Below are 17,960 nucleotides of genomic sequence, written 5' to 3'. Positions count from 1 at the left end.
TTATTTCTATCCTGTCAAAGAATGCTATTGATACATCAGGATTTCTGATGAGTTATGTACAAGATACATTCCTTTCAAACAATGTGGGCTTAATCATGGTAATTGATCTACCATTTGTACAAGACAAAATGAATTATTTTGTGCTTACTGTACTGGGTTATTATTCAGGTAGGCTCTGTGAAAATGTAAATTGGTTACACCGAGAAGGCAAATTTGGTTTTCTGATTTATGTGAGGCTTTAGAGGATGCTTGCTTTTTGTGGAAAATAATCCAAAAATGCACATTGTAAATGGAGAATTATTTGACATTTAGGTGACCATTTATTTAATATCTATAGTACACCATGACGTTGCTTACAAGTTAATATTCTCCAAATTTATTTCCAGCTACCCAGATTGGGATCCTGGAGAACTACCAGCTGCAAGGTTAGTGCAGCTACATTGAGATGTTGTGAATAGAGATGTTCCTCACTTGTCTAAAGGGTTTAGTAGATAAAGTGCTAGAATTTTAATTCAAATCTATGAATTCTGATGCTCTTGCACTAATAAAATTTTGGTTTTGGCGAGAGTTTTGTGTTTAGTAGGAGAGACCTTCTCTCGATCAGTTGCTTATGGATCAGCGTTATCAGGCACAGATGGTCTCTTGTTAGGTGACAATTGGTGCCGTTATTGTCTTTCACACAAAGAAATGAGTAATACTGTTGGGCTATTGAAATTTTGTACTTGAGTTAGTCTCGACTGAGTTATATTTCTTTCAAATCCAAGAATCTTGATAGGATCTGAGCACAGGAAACAGATCTGATGATGAACCCATGGTGGACAAAAGAAAACTTTTGTGGCATTAATGCTTAATTCACTTGTATCAAATGGAGAATTAAATGTTCTAATAATGTCTGTAATTACTCACCAGATCAGGTAATATTTGCTGAGCAAGAAACAGTTGTTGCCATAAATTTGTGACTTTGTCAGAATTGGAAAATCAAATGGTTTTAAGCAATTACAGTACAACTTCTGGGAAAGTGGTACGCAGCAGGGCAGGTGGAAGTAAGGACAAAACTAAAGCTGTGTTTTTGTTTTATACTTCCTCCCTTCCCAGCGTCTACTTCCTAAGACTTTGCTGTATGGCACTTGTAATTGAATCTGTTTTCTGTTTCTGATAGAAGATCTCAAACTTCTTCACAAATGCTGCCAGACCTCCTGCATGACCTCTTGTTTATACTTGAGATTTCTAGTACCTAGAATATTTTTTCATTTTTTCTTATCAAAAGATGATGTTTCAGATGTAGTAGTTTCTTTCATATGGATATCTTACATTATTAAATAATATTAAATATTAATAATGTAATTATTACAGTGATTAATAACCACTATCATTGTTTAATCAGTCCTTTTAATTTGGAAGTAAGTTGAAATCAAGGTAATTAAATTACAATGAAAGCTAAAGACAAGAAACTTTGCAACTCAGACAAATTAAATTTTACCTAAATCTTGAAAGAATGTTAACAGTTAGTGGTTTTTGCCACCAGTGATCTAAGTAATTAAACTGAAGTTAGTACTTAATTTAAAAATAATATGTGATTTGGTTTGTAAATTCATGCCAATGCTCTTTATAATTTATGTATGATACTCAGTTACTAAAGTAATTTTATTAAAATACGTTAAAGCTATATTTTTGTGGTTGCACGTAGGAAAAATCCCTTTGAGAAAGGCAAGATTTCAACTGACCAAATCAAAAATAAGGTGAAGATGAAAACAAATGCAGGTAAATTTGAACTAAATTATGCTTCTGATAATGAACCCTTGCAGTTTTATTTTTAATACATTTCATTTTTTTAATTTATTATTCAGCATATCTTTCAACGGCTCTTACCTCTCACCTTGCACAACAGTTTGATCTTTGGCAGGTATCTTAAGTTTTAGTACTTTCTTTTGTTCATCTCTCATCAGTTTAGCGCTTTCTCTTAGAAGTTTCTGGAAGCAGCATATCTTTATTTATATGGTACTTTGTCTAAGGAACAGAGAGAACAGACTACTTTGCTTCTCAAGCCTTTTCTGTTTAGCAATACCATATGCTTCAGATCCCTTTATATTTCTGGGTAACAGAAATCTATGTTTCAGATTTAGCATTAAATGTAATCTTCTGGAAGTTATGGAGAAGGGTTCTAGACTACCACTACTTTTTTAATGTGTAGGAGTGTTCTTAATTTAAGAACCTGGGCTCTAGTTTTTTTTTTGATTATGCCATTATATCCAGATTTATTAAGCAAGTATTCAGTTGAGCAGTATAGCACAGGACGGGCCCTTTGCTCTACAATATTGTGCTGGAATGATTGAATAAATGACTCTTAATTAACAAATCCTCTCCCCACTTATTGACTATATCTCTCCTTTCTCTGCGTATTCATGTGTCTATCTAAGAGTCTCTTAAACATTCTTTTTTCTTTTTAAATCTTTTTATTAGTTTTAAACAAACAAATGAAACATGAATACAAAGTGTTTGAGAGTACATAATTAATAGTTTAAATAGACATTCAGATATATAATAATAAAAATATATAACCTCTCAAACTCAGAACATTAATGAACAAAGTAAAAAGAAAAAAAAGACCCCAAAAAAAGAGAGAGAAAAAAAACAACAAAAAAACACTAACCAACATGGGCCATTGAATAGTATTAAGTACATACAGTCGTGCCAATAACTCAGAACCTCCATCCAAATAATTAAGGATAATATAAGTAAGGTTTAGGAAAAGTCAATTCAACTCATACGAAAATGTTGAATAAATGGTTTCCAAGTTTCTTCAAATTTAACTGAAGGGTCAAAAACCACACTTCTAATTTTTTCTAAACTCAAACAAGAAATAGTCTGAGAAAACCACTGAAATATAGTTGGAGGATTAATTTCTTTCCAATTCAATAAAATAGATCTTCTAGCCATTAATGTAACAAATGCAATCATTCGTTGAGATGAAGCAGATAAACGATTATTATCCATCATTGGTAAACCGAAAATTGCAGTAAGAGGATGCGGTTGGAAATTAATATTTAAAACTCTTGAAATAATACTGAAAATATCTTTCCAATAATTTTGTAAACAAGGACAAGACCAGAACATATGAGTCAATGAAGCAACATCAGAATGACATCTATCGCAGGTTGAATTAAGATGAGAATAAAATTGAGCCAGTTTATCCTTAGACATATGAGCTCTATGTACAACCTTAAATCGTATTAGGGCTTGTTTAGCACAAATAGAGGACGAATTTACCAATAATAAAATTTTTTCCCATTGCTCAGTAGATATAGGACAATGCAACTCTTCTTGCCATTCCTTCTTAATTTTTTCTGATACATCTGACTGTAAATTCATGATCATCTTATAAATGATGGCTACTAAACCCTTTTGATAAGGATTAAGGGCTAAAATTCTTTCTGTAATGTCCAATGGACATTCTTTCGAAAAAGACTGTAACTCATTATACAAAAAATTTCTAAATTGCAAATATCTAAAAAAAAATGGGTTTTAGGTAAATTATATTTATTAGATAGCTGTTCAAAGGACATAATGTTATCATCCAGAAACAGATCACAAAAACATGTTATACCTTTTGTTTTCCATAAAAGAAAAGTTTGATCCATAGATGAAGGCGGAAAAAAATAATTAGATATTATAGGACATGATAAAATAAATTTATTCAAACCAAAAAATTTACGAAATTGAAACCAAGTTTGTAATGTATATCTGACTATAGGATTAGTTATCTGTTTATTCAATTTGAATAAAGAAAAAAGAAGTGAAGATCCTAAGATTGAAATCAGTGAAAAATCTTGCGCAGATTTACATTCCAAATTTACCCATTGTGGGCAAGTAGCTATAGTCAATTCTTGTGTCCAGAATATTAAATACCACATATTAACTGCCCAATAATAAAATCTTAAGTTTGGTAAAGCCAAGCCGCCCTCCTTCTTAGGCTTCTGTAAATATTTTTTTGCCCAATCTAGGATTTTTGTTCTGCCACAAGTAAGAAGATATTTTGGAGTCAATAGTATCAAAGAAAGCTTTAGGAATAAAAATTGGTAATGCTTGAAATAAATATAAGAATTTAGGTAGTATCATCATCTTATTAGCATTAACTCTACCAACCAATGACAAAGATAGTGGAGACCACCTAATAGCAAGTTGCTTAATTTGATCAATTAAAGGTGAAAAGTTAACCTTAAATAAATCTTTATGTTTTTTAGTAATTTTAATACCTAAGTAAGTAAAATAATCTGTAACAATTTTATATGGTAAATGTTTATAAATTGGAACTTGCATATTTAATGGAAATAGTTCACTCTTGTTAAAATTCAATTTATAACCAGAAAAATTACTAAATTGAGCAAGCAAAGATGAAATAGCAGGAATAGATCTTTCAGGGTCAGATATATATAATAACAAATCATCAGCATATAATGATACTTTATACGTCCTCTCCCCACGGGTAATATCCAGAATCTTAGGTGATTCACGAATAGCTATAGCCAAAGGTTCTAAAGCGATGTCAAATAGTAAAGAACTTAAAGGGCAACCTTGCCTTGTACCACGAAATAGCTGAAAAAAAGGGGATCTTTGATTATCGGTAAAAACCGAAGCTAAAGGTTTATGGTATATTAATTTAATCCATGATATAAATTTTGAACTAAAATTAAATTGTTGCATTGTAGTAAATAAATATGGCAATTCAACTCTATCAAATGCTTTTCAGCATCTAAAGAAATAACACATTCTGGTATTTTAGATGAAGAAGTATAAATAATATTAATTAATTTTCTAATGTTAAAAGATGAATAGCGATTTTTAATAAATCCAGTCTGATCTTCAGAAATAATTTGAGGTAATATATTTTCTAATTTAATAGCCAAAATTTTACTGAAAATCTTAAAATCCGTATTTAACAAGGATATGGGCCGATAGGATGCACATTCAGTAGGGTCTTTATCTTTTTTAAGAATTAAAGAAATAGAAGCTTCATAAAAAGATTGTGGTAATTTACCTATACTTAATGCATCTTTAAAAATTTTACAAAGCTAAGGAGAAAGTATAGAAGAAAAAGATTTAAAAAATTCTACAGGAAAACCATCTGGACCAGAAGCTTTACCAGAATTCATTGATAAAATAGCCTTTTCTATTTCAGACTCCGTAATAGGTGTATCTAAAATTACGTTATCCTCAACAGTTACTTTTGGAATATTCAATTTCCTTAAAAATTCATTAATTATAGAAAAGTCCTTAGTGAATTCTGATTGATATAAGGAGTTATAAAAATCTTGAAAGGCTTTATTTATCTCTTTGTGGTCGATCGTCAGAGTACCATCTTGTTTGCGAATCCTAGTAATCTGTCGTTTATCCGAAACAATTTTCAATTGGTTAGCCAGTAATTTACCAGACTTACCTCCATACATATAGAATTGGGTTTTTGATTTAATTAACTGACTTTCAATCGAAGAGGATAATAATAAACTATGTTCCATTTGAAGTTGCACTCTTTCTTTATAAAGTTCTTTGCTAGGGGTCATTGAATAAATCTTATCAGTTGCTTTGATTTTATCAACTAATGTTAATATTTTAGAATTAGTTCGTTTCCTAACTCCAGCAGAGTATGAAATAATCTGTCCATGAATATATGCTTTAAAAGTATCCCACAAAATTCCACTAGAGATCTCTGCTGTAGAATTTGTTGAGAAAAACAAATCAATTTGTTGTTTAATAAAGTTAACAAAGTCTAAATCCTGCAATAAAATAAGATTAAACCTCCAAAATTTAGCATTGATATATGAATCCGTTATTTTAATAGATAACTTCAGAGGTGCATGATCAGATATGGTAATACAGTCATATTTACAATCAGTAACATCTGTAAGTAAATGGTGATCAATGAAAAAGTAATCAATTCTTGAGTAATTATGATAAACATGGGAAAAGTATGAAAACTCTTTGTCATTAGGGTGTAGAAAATGCCAAATTTCACAAATAGCTGAATCAATCATAAAAGAGAAGCCGATTTATTCGGAAGAATTTGGGTGGGCTTGGATCTATCCATCAAAGGGTTTAAACAACAGTTAAAATCCCCACCCATTATCAATCTATATTGATTCAGATTAGGAAAGGATGTAAATAAGCATATAAAAAATTCAGGACAATCATTATTTGGAGCATAAACATTAACTAAAACAACTTTTTGATTAAAAAGTAGACCAGTAATAAGCAAAAATCTACCTTGTGGATCTGAGATTGTTTCATGATGTATAAAAGAAGTTGATGAGTCTATAAAAATAGAAACACCTCTTACTTTGGCTTGCGAATTTGAGTGATACTGTTGTCCCTTCCAAAACCTAAAAAAACGTTGACTATCCACCTTCCTTACATGAGTCTCCTGCACAAAAATAACATTGGCATTCATTCTATGGGATACTTTGAATATTTTTTTCCGTTTGATCGGATGGTTTAAACCATTAGTATTGCAAGAAACAAAATTAATAATCCTATCCATATTGACAATATTTATTACAGGTTAACACATAAGTTTAAAAAAAAAGTGAACTCATGAACCCGGAAGAAGGGAGTGAGTTCAAGGAGAAACTGGAAGTCACGGCACTGCAACCATTTTTGTAGTTTCATATAGGCCCATGAAATAAAACTACGCAAAAAGCAAGCAAAAAGAAAAAAAAGAAAAAGAAAAATCCCCCTCCCTCCACCCTCGAAACCCCAGGAAAAAAGCCAAAAAGAGGCAAGCAGGCAACCTAATACTAAAATTACCCCCGTGTCTCAAGACGGCAACTCAGACAAAAAAAATTGAAAAAAATACAAACAACCCATATTATAAGAAAGGATTAATAAAACAAAAGTTATAAGTTTAAACCCCTTTAGAATAAGTATAAAAAGATAATTTAAGGGGTGCTTGTAGGTTAAAAAGACGTAAAAGGTTTGGAGCAAAGCCAATAGCGGTTTACTCCATAAGCGCCATTTTGAGACCTCTCGTTAAACATTCTTATGCCATCCACCAGTACCACTACACCTGGGAATATATTCCAGGCTCCACCACTTGCCATGTAAAAAAAAATACTCGCCTCACACATATCCTTTGTACTTTCCCCCTCTCTTAAATACATACCCTCTAGTACTAGATATTTCAGTCTTGGGAAAAGGACACTGGCTGTCTACATTATTTATACCTCATATAATTTAATAAGCTTCTGACAGGTCTACCTGCAGCCTTTTGCTTTAGAAAAAACAGCCCCAGCTTGTCCAACCTCAGCTCATAGCATATGTGCTTCAAGCCAAGCAGCATCCTGGTAAACCTCTTCCGCACCCACATTCTTCCTGTAATGAAGCAACTAGAATTGAACATGGTAACTTAAGTGAGGCCTAACCAGACATTTATATCTCTGTAATATAACTTACTGGCTCTCAAACCTCAATGCCTCAACTAATGAAGGCAAGGATGTCATTTGCCTTCTTTACAACCCTAACAGCCTGTGTGCCCTCTTATAGGGAGCAATCTATTTGGACTCCCAAGATCCCTCTGTTCATCAAAACCACTAGCGATCCTGCCATTAACTGTGTACTTTATTATACCCCACACGTGCCTGGATTAAACTCCATCTGCCACCTCTCCACTCATGTCTGCTATTGATCTATATTCTGCTATATCCTTTAGCAATCTTCTATGCAATCAATGGCACCACCAATCTTTGTGTCAACTGCACACTAACTCAGCCATTCCCTATAATACAGAGAGCTACCTCTCTGTACTATAGATCTAGTATAGATCCCTGCGTAATACCATGAGGCACAGAATTACATCCAGAATAAATCCCATGCACCACTATGGGCAAGGCAATTTTGGATCCAATCAGTCACCTTTGTGGATCCCATTGTCCTAATTTTCTGGATGAACCAACAGTGTGGGGCCTTGTTGAATTCCTTACTAAGATCCAAGTATACAAAGTCAAAGTTGAATTTATTGTCATATGCTTAAGTGATGTATGCGCAGGTGCAAGGAAAACTTTACTTGTAGCAGCATCACAGGTGCATAGCATCAGATAAGCAGCATCCACAAAAAAACATAAATTAAACATTAATGATACTTAAGTTCTGTCTTTGACATTTGTATTTACCCTGTTATTTTCTCTTAATGGCCTGAAAGATTTACTCATCTGTTACCCCTCCAAATTTCATACATTGTTGGAAATTATAGATTTTTGTATTTCTGTGGATATTTTTTGAACCTTCAAACTTAATTTGTAATGCAATCACCCGTTAATGTACAAAATAAAAAGTGTTCCATCTCGATCAGCTGCATGCTCACTTGTCACGTTCTTGCACTTAATCTGATATGCTACAAAAAGTAAGCACCTGTTACAGTCCATTGTGTAACAAGGCATGAAAATAGTAGGGAAAGGAAAACTAATTTTGACTTGCCATAAATATGTTCGAAGACTCAAAGAATTTCTGTAAATATTGCTTTGAAAGTAAGCTTCATTGATATGTTTCTGTAATTTATTTTTAGATATTCCTGTGCAAAGCTGGCGAGAAAACCTGGTCAGTATTCATTTAATTCTGTAGATATACAATATTGAACTGTTCAACTAGCGCATTGAATTTAATATGATAGAGTGGAAAATATGAAGAAATGGGCTAAAGACATTTGCTAGCTAATTGTGAAATTCCATTTTATTTTTGATTAGTGTACCATTGAAAGCTGCTCATTTCATTTAAAAAGCAGCTTAAATGTTACTGAATCTGACAATTCTGGTAACACCTCCCGTCTTCCGCGTTGCCCTTGTTTTAACTGATTGACTTGATTTTTGTCTGCGCTTGTATCACCACAGAAGGAGAATTAGGGCAGGAACCCTAATAGTCATGGAGGTATACAACAGCTAAACAGGTCCTTTGATCCCAGCTGATCCATGCGACCAAAATTCCAATCGAATCTAGTTCCATTTGCCTGCTTTGGTCCATGTCCCTCTAAACCTTTTCTATTCATGTACTCTACCTTATTCAAATGCCTTTTAAATGTTGTTAATGTACTTACACAAACCACTCCCTTTGATAGCTCATTCCATATACTGACATGCTCCAGGTGAAAAAAATACCCCTCAAGTTCCTATTAAATCTCTCCTGGCTCACCTTAAACCAAAAACCTCTAGTTTTTGATTCCTTAACATTGGAAAAAAACAGTGTGTGTTCACCCTGTCTAAACCGTTCATAATTGTATACACTTCTATGAGATCACTCCTTATTCTCCTATATGAATAAAGTTGCAACCTGCTCAGCCCCTTTTCAGTCCCAACAGCTCACAAATCTCCACACTCTTTTCAACTTAATGGCATCTTTCTTCTCCTATTTCCTCTCTACCTCAGCCCCTGTACATTTGCAACTCATTCTCTCTTACACATGCTGATCAACTCCACTTATATTTTTTTTTCGCAATTAGGCTCCACTAAGTGATAATTTACAGTAGTCAGTCAACTCACTAGCATATCTTAGGGATTTGAGAGGAAACTGGATCATTCAGGGAAAACCAATGGAATTAAAGAAGTAAACAGAAGGCATGTAAAGTTGGGACTGAACCCAGTCCCCCAGAGCTGTTAGTCAAAGGTTCATTTATTATCAAAGGAAGTATGCATTATACAACTCTGACATTCATCTTCTCCTGACAGTCATGAAACAAGTAAAACCATGATAGTTGTTCAAAGAAAAACATCAACACCCCCCCCCGCACAAAAAATACTGAATCACCCCAAATGGCAACAAGAAAGAGCGGTAACACCATTATCAACCCCACCTCCTCACATGCTGCTTCATTGTGCCACCTTTGAATTAATCAGTTCTCTATCTGATGATGTTACATATTCAAGTGGAGTGAATCTAAATGCAAATAATGGGTTCTCTATCTTTTCTGTATTGTTTATTTCTTGTTAGTGAACAAGGATGAGCTAGAATTGTTGCTCATTATGGTTTCGATTTAACCAGTGAAGTAGATGGTTGCGTATTGTAGGTTCTTGTACTCAGAGCTTCCTTTTTCCTCTTTCTGAGCATAAATTACTTGTCCAACCTCACCTTCCTTGCTCTATGCCCTTATTTCTTTTAGGAAGTATTTCATATGAAGTACTGGCCAATGATTGTAACATTCATATTATGTAGTATTGCATCAATGTAGGATTCAGTATTTAAAATAACCCAACTCTCCCACTGTATTTTTACGTTGTCTGCTCTAGAAAAACCCACATAGTAGAATTGTGGTACTTGGCAACCTGCCTTCATCCGGTTTTTCAGATTTTGATACTGTGAGACTTGGTTCTACTTTTGGAAAAGTACTCAAATACCTAAAAGTTGGGGAAAAGGTAATATAATAGACTTTTTATATTTTTAAACTATTCAAAGAAAGAATTTTGACTTTATTGTGTGACTTGACGTTATGTAAGTGTCAAATTAGATTATTGACCAATGAAGGTCAGATGTGGTTGTCAGACTTAGAACAACAAAATCTAAGGGAAAATGTACGAGAACTGTTTGGATAGAAGAAAACAATGTTTTAGTAGTTGAAGAGTTTTTACTGAAATAAAATCAATTTTAGGCTTGCAAAAGAATTGTAATGAAATAAAGGGATGAAAGTGCATTACTTGAGGATATGGGATAAAGGATATCGTTTCATTAGGAGCCTTCAAACAAAAAAAAGGGTAAATTCTTGAAAGGTAAAAGGATTGCCAAGATATGGTGAAACGGCAGATAAGCATGGCTAGTTTGGTCTTCAGTATAAGTGGTGCAGTCTAGTGGTACCTTCCATGCAGTACACTATCTCCAAATGATTCTAAACTTATTGTGTCTTGAATTACTGTGTCAGAAGATCCTATTACTTTCTCTTTATTTGCTACTTTATTTGTCCTATCTCCATGCTCTTTCCACTGTGTGCTTGTTGTAGCTCATTTGAATGACCTTTTCTTAATTCCCACCTTCAGCTTCACAAACTGTTTATCACTTTTTCACTGTTTATATTGTTGTACTGGATGCTATCCATCATACAAAGAGGATAATAAAAGCTCTAGCCTCTAGTTCATTGACTAAAATTGTAGATTAGTTGTGAGTCTCTTATCATCTCCAGCCTCTCCTCTAGTGGGAATTATCAGTTAGCTTAGTGTCAATTGTGTAGAAAACCAGGAGTTTGTTTTTGACATTAGAGGAACATGAATCCTCCTGTGAACCAGATAATAAAAGATACTAACCTTGCTAAACCCAACTTGCACGATAGCAGCTCACAAAATACTGGGCATGCTCGATGATGTAATGTGTATGGTGCTACCCTATTGTAAAGTTGATTAAGCTTCCAGTAGTATCGGGTCATTGTTCCTAACATTTAGCTATGTGGTGTGAAAAGTATACTCGGTAAAATTAGGAGTTTGATATAAAACATACCTTTTAATGTCTTGCTGTTTGTGATAAATATTTGCAGTTCACTTGTGATTGTTTTGTTGCTATAAATTTAAGGCTTTCTTGAAAATGGATTCAGAGATGGCCTGCAATAACATAGTTGAACACTTCAAGAAGAAACCTTTGTTCTACGGTAGATTACTGACAGTAGATCTATCCTCTTCTCAAATTCAACCGCTGTTAAAGGTGTGTACCTATCTAATTTTCTGAATGTTCTAATATTATATTTTCATTGCATTTTGTTAATTGAAAGAGACAAGATATTGGAAAATACTCCTCACTGAGTCAATAGAGAAACAGGCCTTGGTGGGGTGGGGGTGGGGGGCCTCACGTGATGACGTAGGATTGAGATGTGGAAATCCAGCTCTCCCATAAAAACTAGTAAAATAAAGTTTAAGTGAAGAAGAGTTAATAAATACTTTCTAAAAACTACTTATAAACAACTCAGGACTATCTTTAGATATGTCTCCTAAACAGAAACAGAAGAGAACTACTACTTTGAAGCGCGAGTTGGCAAACAAAGAGGCCCGACCATTATGATGGAACCTCGTACTCAAGTTGAATCTCTTCCCGGCAAAGTACATGTCGCCTCGGACGATGCAGAACAGGAAACTGAGGCAGCATCAATGGTCTCTATGAAGAAACAGCAGGAGCTGCACATGCGTGAAGTAACGGGTATGTGCAAAGAGGTGCAAACAAAACTACAAGTTCCAGCTGCGACTGTAAGTGAAAGTGAACCGGAAGTAGAGTCAGACTTTCTGGAAAACACAGATGAGGAAATAGATGAAGGAGAAGAAGAACAAGAAGAAATTAAAGGTGGAAGACTTTCTGGAGACATAAGAAAAGCCCTGATACAAATAATGCATGACTTAAAAGCATTAAAAGTAATAAAAACAGATATTAAAAATATGAAGATTACGCTTGATAAGGTGGTGGAAAAACAAAAGAAAACGGATAAGAAAGTTAAAAAGTTGGAAGAAAAAACTGGAGACACCACTGAAAGAGTGCACAAGATGGAAGATAATATCCTTGCCTGGACATCAGAAAGAAAACGATTGTTGGAAAAAGTAGATATGCTTGAAAATTTTAGCAGACGAAACAATATTAAGATTGTTGGTCTTAAAGGTATAGAGGGAGAAGATTCAATAAAATTCTTTCAAAAATGGATCCCGGAAATCTTGGAAATGGAAGAGGGAAGTCAGTTAATTGAAATCATTTCATATGATGTAATATGACCCTTTGCCAAGTACATTTGATTTCCCAGCTTTTAGCTTATGTATTTTGAGAGGACCGGAAGTGACGGCTTTGATGAATACTTATTTTTGTGAGATATTATAAACAGCCCACTTTTTTTTTCCTTCTCTTTTGTTTGTTTTTTTTTCTTTTATATTACTTATTAGCTATAGTTATTAGATTAGATTAGTTAGTTCTGCATTATATAAATTTTTTTTTGTTTTTTTTTCTTTCTTTTTTCTGTTTTTTTTATATTATACATTATGAAATATTTAGATTTACTATGTCCATACATATATCTTATGGCTTATGTCTTGGTAAACTCATTTATATTGTAACTATTATGTATGTTTTTTTTCCATATGTAATGGAATGTGTATGTTGGTAATTTCTTTATCAATATATCATCTGTATTCTGTCCATATTATTAATATTAATAAAAAGATTTAGAAAGAAAGAAATCAAAAGGGCTCATAGAGCTTTAAGACCAAAGCCCCAACAAGATCAAAATCCATGATTAATCTTGATAAGATGCTTAAGATATCAAGATAAAGAAAATATCTTGAAGGCAGCTGCTCAAGGTGCCAGAAAGAGAAATGGGCCATTGATGATAGAAGGGAAAAGAGTTCTTTTCTATCCTGATATAAGTTACGACCTTTTGAAGAGGAGGAAGGAATTTAGCCCAGCGAAAAAATCTTACGGGAAAAGGGTTATAAATTTATACTGAGCTACCGGGCAACACTGAGAATCTTTTTGGATGACGAAGAAAGAAGATTTTTTACTGATCATCGGAAAGCGGAGGAGTTTGTACAAGAACTTCCTATTATTTGCGAGATGCGGTAAAGAATTATGGAAGTGAAATGGATTAAAGATGAAGACTGAGATAGGGATTGGATTTGATGTATATTTAAGGGTAGAAGAATATACAAATATACTTTAAGTGTATGATAGAAGTGGAGAAAGATAAAAAAAATTGAGGAATATTAATTGGGAGTAGAGATATTAATTTTTTTTCTTCACTTATATATATCTTTTTTTTGTTACGGGGGAGCTGGAGGAGCAGCTGATCGATTGCTGCAGGATTCACATGTGTAATCATGGCGATTGCCATGACCCGTAAAACGGAGGGGGGTAATGTTGTGTTTCTATTCATTCACAACATTAGTAGGGGGGCATTTTGTTATCTTTTTCTGTACTAGCTATTGTTCTTCTTTTTTTATTTTTTGCCTGAATGATTGGGGGGGAGACACATAGCAACATGGAGAATTTTAAAGAGATTCCCCAAGGTATTATGAAATGACTAATTTACTCAATTTTTTAAGTTTTAATGTTAATGGGCTTAATGGACCTGTGAAAAGAAAAAGAGTTTTAACATATATTAAGAAAATGAAAGGAGATATAGCTTTTTTGCAGGAAACACTTTTAACAGAGATAGAACATCAGAAGTTAAAGAGAGATTGGGTTGGAAGTGTTATTGCAGCTTCATTTAATTCAAAGGCGAGGGGAGTTGCAATTTTGGTTTGTAAAACCTTACCAATTAAAATACAAAATGTACTAATTGATTCTGTGGGGAGACATGTGATTCTACATTGTCAAATCTTTTTGGAATTATGGACTCATGAATATTTATGCACCAAATGAAAATGATGCAAAATTCATACAAGAAGCTTTTTTGAATTTGGCGGACGCACATGATAAAGTATTAATATGTGGAGACTTTAACTTTTGTCTAGACCCAGTTCTAGATAGGTCAACTAAGGTTGTTACAAAATCAAAAGTAATAAAGCTAACTTTATCATTGATGAAAGACTTAAATTTGATTGATATATGGAGAAGAATTAATCCAAGAGAAAGAGATTATTCATTTTATTCAAATAGACATATATTCAAGGATTGATTTTTTTCCTATTATCAATGAATATGCAGGATAGAGTGAAAAGTGTGGAATATAAAGCGAGAATACTGTCAGATCATTCCCCTCTGATAATGACAATGATAATGATGGATAAAGAGGAATTGATTTACAAATGGAGATTTAATTCAATTTTATTAAAACGTCAAGATTTTTGTGATTTAATGGAAAAACAGATACAATTTTTTTTGGATACAAACTCTCATTCAGTTGAAGATAAATTTATATTATGGGAAGTGATGAAAACATATTTGAGGGGCCAGATTATGTTATCCTTCTAAAATTACGAAGGAATATATGGTAGAAATAGATCAATTAGAAAAAGAGATTACAAAATTAGAAAAAGAATCTCAAAGATATATGACAGAAGAAAAACAAAGACAACTTGTCAATAAGAAGTTACAAAATAATACGCTCCAGACATACCGAACAGAAAAAGCAATTATGAGAACTAAACAGAGATATTATGAATTAGGTGAAAGATCACACAAGATTCTTGCTTGGCAGTTGAAAACAGAACAGCCTTCCAAAACAATAAATGCAATTAGAACAAGTGCAAATAAAATTACTTATAAACCTTTAGAAATTAATGAAACCTTTAAAAAATTTTTATTCCGAATTATATCAATCGGAATCACAAAATGAGGGTGCTGAGATAGAAATTTTTTTATCACAAATAACTCTTTCAAAATTAACTTCGGAAGAACAGAAAGGATTAGATATGCCCTTTACATTAAAAGAGGTTGAAGAAGCTCTAGGATTACTCCAGAGTAATAAATCTCCAGGAGAAGATGGTTTTCCGCCTGAATTTTATAAAAAATTTAAAGATTTATTAATCCCTCCCTTCATGGAGTTAATATATTAAGCAGAAAGAACACATAAACTTCCACAATCTTTTTTGACAGCGATCTTAATAGTATTGCCAAAAAAAGATAGAGATCCTTTAAAACCAACATCATATAGGCCGCCTCTTTATTGAATACGGATTATAAAATAATAGCAAAAATTTTATCTAATAGATTATCTAAATATTTACCAAAATTAATACATATGGATCAAACAGGCTTTATTAAAAATAGACAATTGGCGGATAATGTAACTCAGATACTTAGCATAATTCATTTGGCACAAAAGAAGGAGGAAATGAGTGTGGCAGTTGCTTTGGATGCAGAAAAAGCATTTGATAGATTGGAATGGGACTTTTTATTTAAGGTATTGGAAAAATATAGGTTAGGAAAATCTTTTATAAACTGGATTAAAACCTTAAATACTAGTCCCAAAGCTAAAGTAGTGACAAATGGTCAAATTTTAACATCATTCCAGTTAACAAGGTCAACTAGACAAGGTTGTCCATTATCACCTGCACTATTTGTATTGGCGATAGAACCATTAGCTGAATTAATTAGAACTGACTCAGATATTGTGGGCTTCAGAGTTAACCAGGAGGAATATAAGATTAATTTATTTGCTGATGATGTTCTGATTTATCTAACAAACCCATTGCATTCATTGCATAAACTATCTTTCAGATTGGAAGAATATGGGAAAATATCAGGGTATAAAGTAAACTGGGATAAAAGTGAAATTTTACCCCTTACTAAAGTAGATTATAGTCAATATCGATTAGTAACTCAATTTAGATGGCCGATAAATGGTATAAAATATTTAGGTATAAGAGTCGATAACAATATGAAGAATTTATATAAACTAAATTATTTGCCATTATTGAAAAAAATTCAAGAGGATCTTGATAAATGGATGATGTTACCAATAACATTAATAGGTAGAGTTAATGCTATAAAAATGAATATATTTCCTAGATTACAATATTTATTCCAAACATTACCAATACAACAGCCGCAGAAGTTTTTTTCAAGAGTTGAATAAATGTGTCAGGAAGTTTCTTTGGAAAGGTAAGATGTCAAGAATATCATTGGAAAGATTAAAATGTAAATTTGACCTAGGAGGGTCACAACTCCCAAATTTTAAGAATTATTATAAAGCAAATCAAATTAGATTTATTGCATTTTTTTTGATGAAGATAAACCGGCATGGATTAGAATAGAGTTAGATAAGATAGGAGAAAATATACCAGAAGATTTTATATATAAATGGGAATCCAAATGGATATGGGAAAAGAAAGAATCTCTTGTATTAAAACATTTGATTGATTTATGGAATAAGATAAATGTTGATGATGAGATAAAGAAATCTTTATTGGCAAAGAGAACCCTAATTCAAAATAGACTCATTCCTTTTACAATGGATAACCAACTTTTATATAACTGGTTTCAAAAAGGGATTAGATATAAAGGTGACTGTTTTGAAGGAGGTATTTGATGTCATTTGATCAACTACAGAATAAATATAAAATATCAAACAACACTCTTTTCTGTTACTTTCAATTAAGGGCTTATTTAAGAGATAAACTGGGTCAAACAATGTTAATGCCGAAGCCTAATGAAATAGAAATTTTAATTCAAAAAGGAAAAATTAAAAAATTTACTTCTTGTATGTATAATTTGATTCAAAAACAGACAATTAAACAAGGAATTCATAAGTCAAGACAAAAATGGGAAACTGATTTGAATATTAAAATTGATGAAACAAGTTGGTCAAGACTATGCCTTGACAGTATGACAAATACAATAAATGTCCGACTTAGATTAGTACAATACAATTTTTTACATCAATTATAATTACACCACAAAAAACAAATTTATCTGACCAGTGTTTTTGATGTAATCAAGAAATTGGTACTTTTTTACACTCTACTTGGTCTTGTTTTAAAATTCAACCTTTTTGTATAAATCCAAGACTTTTACTGGAACAAATTATTGGAATACAACTTCCACATAGCCCAATGTTATTTTTATTAGGTGATATTGAAGGGATAATACTGAAACCTAAATTGAATAAATATCAGAAAAAATTTATAAAAATTGCATTGGCAGTAGCCAAAAAAGCTATTGCAGTTACTTGGAAATCAGATTCATACTTAACTATGAACCATTGGAATAATGAAATATTTAGCTGCATTCCACTTGAAAAAATTACTTATAATTTAAGAAATGAATATGATATATTTTGAAAAATTTGGCACCCTTATTTACAAAAGATAGGATATCTCCTTCGAAGATAAAATTATTAGCTATTTGGGGAAAGAGAAATAAATAAAGATATATACTAAAGCTATTTTGAACTCCATGGAACATGTGGGGATCTTCCGATATCCAGGCAATCGTGTTCTCTCTCTCTCTCTCTCTCTTGCTCTCGCTCTCTCTCTCTCTCTCTCTCTCTCGCTCTCTCTCTCTCTCTCTCGCTCTCGCTCTCTCTCGCTCTC

General features: G+C 32.7%; 1 protein-coding gene across 1 annotated transcript in view; it reads left to right on the top strand.

The window, feature by feature from the left end:
• LOC132405737 (uncharacterized) overlaps positions 1 to 17,960 on the top strand; it is a 90,805-nt gene that overhangs the window by 22,574 nt on the left and 50,271 nt on the right. The window contains exons 4-8 of the mRNA XM_059990771.1: positions 387 to 425; positions 1,688 to 1,761; positions 8,552 to 8,583; positions 10,263 to 10,388; positions 11,530 to 11,658. Coding sequence (XP_059846754.1) covers positions 387 to 425; positions 1,688 to 1,761; positions 8,552 to 8,583; positions 10,263 to 10,388; positions 11,530 to 11,658 — 400 coding nt within the window. The remainder of the gene's footprint in view (positions 1 to 386; positions 426 to 1,687; positions 1,762 to 8,551; positions 8,584 to 10,262; positions 10,389 to 11,529; positions 11,659 to 17,960) is intronic.

This window comes from Hypanus sabinus, chromosome 15 (genome assembly GCF_030144855.1).
Source record: "Hypanus sabinus isolate sHypSab1 chromosome 15, sHypSab1.hap1, whole genome shotgun sequence".
Classification (NCBI taxonomy): domain Eukaryota; kingdom Metazoa; phylum Chordata; class Chondrichthyes; order Myliobatiformes; family Dasyatidae; genus Hypanus; species Hypanus sabinus.
This window is presented reverse-complemented; position numbering and strand designations above follow the sequence as displayed.